General features: G+C 35.4%; 1 protein-coding gene across 1 annotated transcript; it reads right to left on the reverse strand.

Moving 5' to 3' along the window:
* Positions 1-4: 4 nt before the first annotated feature.
* On the reverse strand, positions 5-4,067 carry LOC117392501 (CSC1-like protein 1). The gene is made up of 9 exons (XM_033990596.2): positions 3,962-4,067; positions 1,590-1,755; positions 1,436-1,515; positions 1,238-1,316; positions 1,128-1,165; positions 891-1,033; positions 745-793; positions 530-638; positions 5-96 (listed from the first exon to the last, which is right to left on the reverse strand). Exons 2-9 carry the CDS (start codon positions 1,743-1,745, stop codon positions 22-24), a joined length of 729 nt encoding a protein of 242 aa, XP_033846487.1. The 5' UTR covers positions 1,746-1,755; positions 3,962-4,067; the 3' UTR covers positions 5-21.
* Positions 4,068-5,000: the final 933 nt, after the last annotated feature.

The raw sequence follows: 5,000 nt of genomic DNA on the forward strand, positions 1-5,000 counted from the left end.
GCCTGTTCTACTGAAAGATACTTACGTAAAATGAGACCTTACGTCATTTTCTGTTGCCGTTTTTGGCACTGAAGTAACAAACAATGTATTTCTAGCCTGAAAAGGAATGAAAAGAAAAATGCATTGTCTATAAGTGTTGAGACATATATATATATATATATATATATATATATATATATATATACATACACACACACACACATATATACACATATACATATATATACATATATATACACATATATATACATATATATATATACATATATATACACATATATACACACATATATACACATACATATATATACATATATACATATACATACATATATATACATATATATATACATATATATATACATATATATACATATATATACACATATATATATATATATATACATATATATACATATATACATATATGCACATATATATACATATATACACATATATATACATATATATATATATATACATACACATATATATATACACACATACACACACTCTTTTATAGGCTTACTATTTCTTTCCGCATGTCTTTCATTTGTGAAGTGTGGCGTCGTAAAAAAACAACTGTCAGCATCAAGTAAAGTACTGCAAAGATTGTATGCAGCCATAGCAGCAAGTCTCTGTGCAACATAGAGATATAATATACAGTTAGTCACATACATGACAGTTAAATAGAATAGTAGACCAATAAGACAGAGGCAATTTATCTACTGTCATAGGCCTTACCCACTTGGAAGATTGGCTATGGTTGTTCTTCCAAAATTTAGTGGGTTGTCTATGTACAATCAAAAATAATCATTCATACAAATTACAATTACATTTGAGTCAATATCTTTTTTTTTTTAATTATTTACTATTCAGATAAGTCTTACCTAAAAGGTTCCCAGTCAGGTTCACAGGTAAAATAATTCCAAGGGAAGCGACAGTTATGACAATAAGTAAGAAGATCAGATTGCGTTGAAAGGAGAGGTAATTTGTAGCATCTATCCCACATCTATCTTTAATTTTCCTATCCCTGCAACAAAACAAGTATTGTTTAACAATTAAAAAGCATGACATATTTAAGACACTGGATATTGGAGATTAAGTTTAATAGCATAGATACTAACTCCATTCTCACAATGTAAGGCACCCACGAGAAAAAGCCCTAAACAACAAGAAAGATAAAAAAAATTTTTTTAAATACTGTGAGATAAATGATGATATATTTTTTTCATACCAATTCGTGATCATGTTCATCTGTGCTTGACAGAAAGGACGACATGCGACCATAGTTACGGTGTCCAAAATCGTTAAACCTAATATAAAAATAAGTCATGATTCATTATTTATTAATTATGTCATTAATAATAATATAAATAATTAACCAAAACAGCATCAATGTGAAAAAAATTTGCAATTGAAATAGTCAACATACCCCTCACTTTCAGCCACCAGCGCTAACCGTCCAAAGTCCCAGAATTGTTTTCGTATAATAGAGAAAAGGATCAAAAGGAACTATCAGGGGATAAAAATAAGTTAATGTAAAAAAAGTAGACAAGTTATGTAAACATTGTAAAGACAATACATACCATGAAGACACAGAAATCCAGAAAAAGCACAATTGGTATCCCTCCAAAGTTGTTCCCGTACAGGACACTGCTTTGGTTGGAGCTGAAGCATTTTGTGAAGTTAAAGGCAGAGCTGCCATTGGAAACAAGCCACTGATTCCACCACTCAGACGACATGGCTATCACTCTGTGAAAATTAGAAATGAAAGTCAAGTTATTATCAATGCGGTTTGTTATTTGATAAATTATCTTTACTTAGCTATGCCAAATAGCTCTGCTGCACTAATAATAGCAATCATTTTCATGCATGAATGGTTCAGAACAAACTTCTTTAGGAAACCACACAGAAAAGGTGTGACAATCTGATAACAATCATGGAAGATACAAAAAAAAATGCACTGCAATGGGGACATAACACTGAATATTGTAAGACTAAATAAATCATAATGATAGGCTTTCTTTCACTGATGCAGGCAAAGTCTCAGTCTTGATCCTGTTAGATCTGAGTGCTGCTTTTGACACTGTTGATCATGGGATCCTCTTACAGAGACTGGAGGACTGGGTGGCCATCTCTGGTACGGCACTAAACTGGTTCAAGTCCTATTTAGAAAACAGGGAGTACTTTGTTGAAATTGAAAAATGTATATCAGATAAAAATGTCCCTGACCTGTGGGGTGCCCCAGGGTTCAATCCTGGGACCCCTGCTGTTCAATCTCTACATGCTGCCGTTAGGCCAGTTAATACGCAGCAATAATGTGTCTTACCACAACTATGCAGATAACACTCAGATCTATGTCTCACTAGCAGCAGGTGAATATGGACCAGTGGATTCACTCTGCCACTGCATCCAACAGATCAGTGTGTGGATGCAAAACAACTTTCTTCTGCTAAACTCAGACAAGACTGAAGTTATCATCTTTGGCCCACAGAAACATAGAGAAAGTGTCAGCAGTCACCTCCAGTCTCTCTCTCTAAAACCTTCAAATCAGGCTAGAAATCTAGGGGTAATAATGGACTCAGACTTGAACTTTAACAGCCACATCAAATCAATAACATCTGCAGCTTTTTACCACCTAAAAAACATTGCAAAAATCAAAGGTATACTGTCAAAGCCAGACTTAGAGAGACTTATCCATGCATTTGTCTCCAGTAGGTTAGACTACTGTAACGGCCTGCTCACTGGCCTCTCCAAACGAGCCTTAACACAGCTGCAGTACATCCAGAACGCTGCTGCTCGGGTCCTGACTAGAACCAGGAAGTATGAGCACATAAGTCCTGTGCTCAGGTCTCTGCACTGGCTTCCTGTAGCTCAAAGAATAGACTTTAAAGCAGCTCTGCTTGTGTATAAGTCTCTCCATGGCCTAAGTCCAAAGTATATCTCCGATATGTTAGTGCCATATGAACCATCTCGCAATTTGAGGACTTCAGGGATCGGCCTCCTGCTGGTGCCCAGAGTCAGGACTAAACATGGGGAATCAGCGTTTAAATTTTATGCAGCTAAAACTTGGAACAGTCTTCCTGAAGATGTGAGACAGGCCTCTACTTTGACAATGTTTAAATCCAGACTCAAAACAGTTCTGTTTAGCTGTGCATATGACTGACAGGTTTTTATTCTGCACTCTTCTCTTTTAATGTTGATTTTATGATGATTATTTGTGATTATTTATGTTTGATTTGTGTGATTTTAATGTCTTTCTTATTCTGTAAAGCACTTTGAATTACCTTGTGTACGAATTGTGCTATACAAATAAACTTGCCTTGCCTTGCCTTGCCTTTCTTCACTGGCTACTTTAATACTGTCTTATATTAATTAATAAATAAACAAACAAACAGATAAATCTGCCTGAACTAGCTCACTGTAGTTGAAACATCGTAGAACATTATGAGAGTACTAACTATCACATTGGAACAAAAACAGTCTCGATCAATACCTCTAAAATCAGTTTGTCCAAGTTTAATTGTGGATCGGTTCAAAGGGGGCCCGGGGGCCACACCTTTCCCAGACTTAACAAGGTCTGTCACACTGACATGTCACGAGACCCAATAAAGTCGCATTATATTTTCAGCTGTATTTTAATCTTTTAGGTCCACAGGCCGAAACACACCCAGTTGAATATGAGGATTGGAAATAATAAGTTAGCTTAACTACGAAAACTAGTTTGACAGCTGCTCTCTAAAATCTTCACCATGAGTCACTACTTCAGTGAGACCGACTATAAAATTTAACACTGTTTTCTTAGTGTTTTCGTAGTGAAAGACAACAACAGGAGCCTATTTACTTGCTTTTACACTTTTAACGCATTTTGACCACTTTGCGCAAAAAGTGAAAATAGTCGCTTTGGCTTGTCATAACAAAAAACATACTCTGGAAAATTATTGAAAATATATCCTACCTGGCCGCTTACGTGCATCCGATTGGTGAGATTAAAGTCTATTTACAGCCAAAATCGACTTGTTGTGAACGGAACTGAAGACGGAACTTAGCGGCTCTCGGCTCCATGTTTCACGCATGCGCAGTGTCAAGTCTTGACCACGAGATACGGTTGGCTTTTGCTTTGGTGTCCTCCTGCCAATCATCCTCAAGAAAGAGCCAACGTGACTTCTGTTTTCAAAGTTAACTGGAATGAGGAAGTATTGGTAGATAATCTTTATATTATTAAAACTGCTTTGCATAATATTTTCATGCAGTTCTATTACATTTTGGGAACGTTAATGGCCACTGTTGTTTGATAGGCCTTGTAAAACAGTCAAACACAATTATAACAATGCTATTGGCTTAAAAATAATTATTTGAATTAAATAAAAATTGGTTGAAGGTTGATCTATACTAAATCATTGTTTACTTTGCAGCTTCACAAAATCTGCAGTAACAGCCTTCCCTATATTACTTTCTTTGGTTGTCATCTATTGGAAAGATACCTTGTGGTTACCAACCAACCAACCCAACCTGGAAGCCTACATTCTTCAGCATCACGTAAGAGTCACACTGATAACTTTATAGCCTGTAACTATCTACATGGGTTTAATTGAGCCTATTTTCCTATTTTTTCCTTTGAGTTTGACCCAAGTGTAAAAGAAATTCCTTCAAATCTCTCAAAACATTTGTATCATTGTTGCAGTGTGCATGTCTGATCAAATGCGCCTTGTGCCCTGCAGGTTTTACAATAGGTCTCCAAAGTCAAAAAACTGTATTCCTTAGTAATAGAATAACTAATAGAATGTTAATGGTGAATCTGTTACATTCAAAGTCCTTGTTTCCATATTGTTGTGTTCAATTTATGAGTATTATTATCTATAACCAGGATTGTATGAGTTAAATACTTTGTGCTGAAATGTATGAGATTTGGTTATGTTTTATCAACACATTTAGAATTTGTGTAAAGTATATGTTAAGTACACTAGCACAAACTCAGTCAGGTATCTGTGCCAAAT

The sequence above is a fragment of the Periophthalmus magnuspinnatus genome, chromosome 24 (genome assembly GCF_009829125.3).
Source record: "Periophthalmus magnuspinnatus isolate fPerMag1 chromosome 24, fPerMag1.2.pri, whole genome shotgun sequence".
NCBI classification, from domain to species: Eukaryota; Metazoa; Chordata; class Actinopteri; order Gobiiformes; family Gobiidae; genus Periophthalmus; species Periophthalmus magnuspinnatus.

Coding starts and splice junctions, on each gene's coding strand:
- LOC117392501 (XM_033990596.2), bottom strand. CDS start 1,745: ATGTCGTCTGAGTGGTGGAATCAGTGGCTTGTTTCCAATGGCAGCTCT. Junction 1,516..1,589: donor TGGATTTCTGTGTCTTCATG/GTATGTATTGTC, acceptor ATCCCCTGATAG/TTCCTTTTGATCCTTTTCTC. Junction 639..744: donor ATAGCCAATCTTCCAAGTGG/GTAAGGCCTATG, acceptor TATGTTGCACAG/AGACTTGCTGCTATGGCTGC.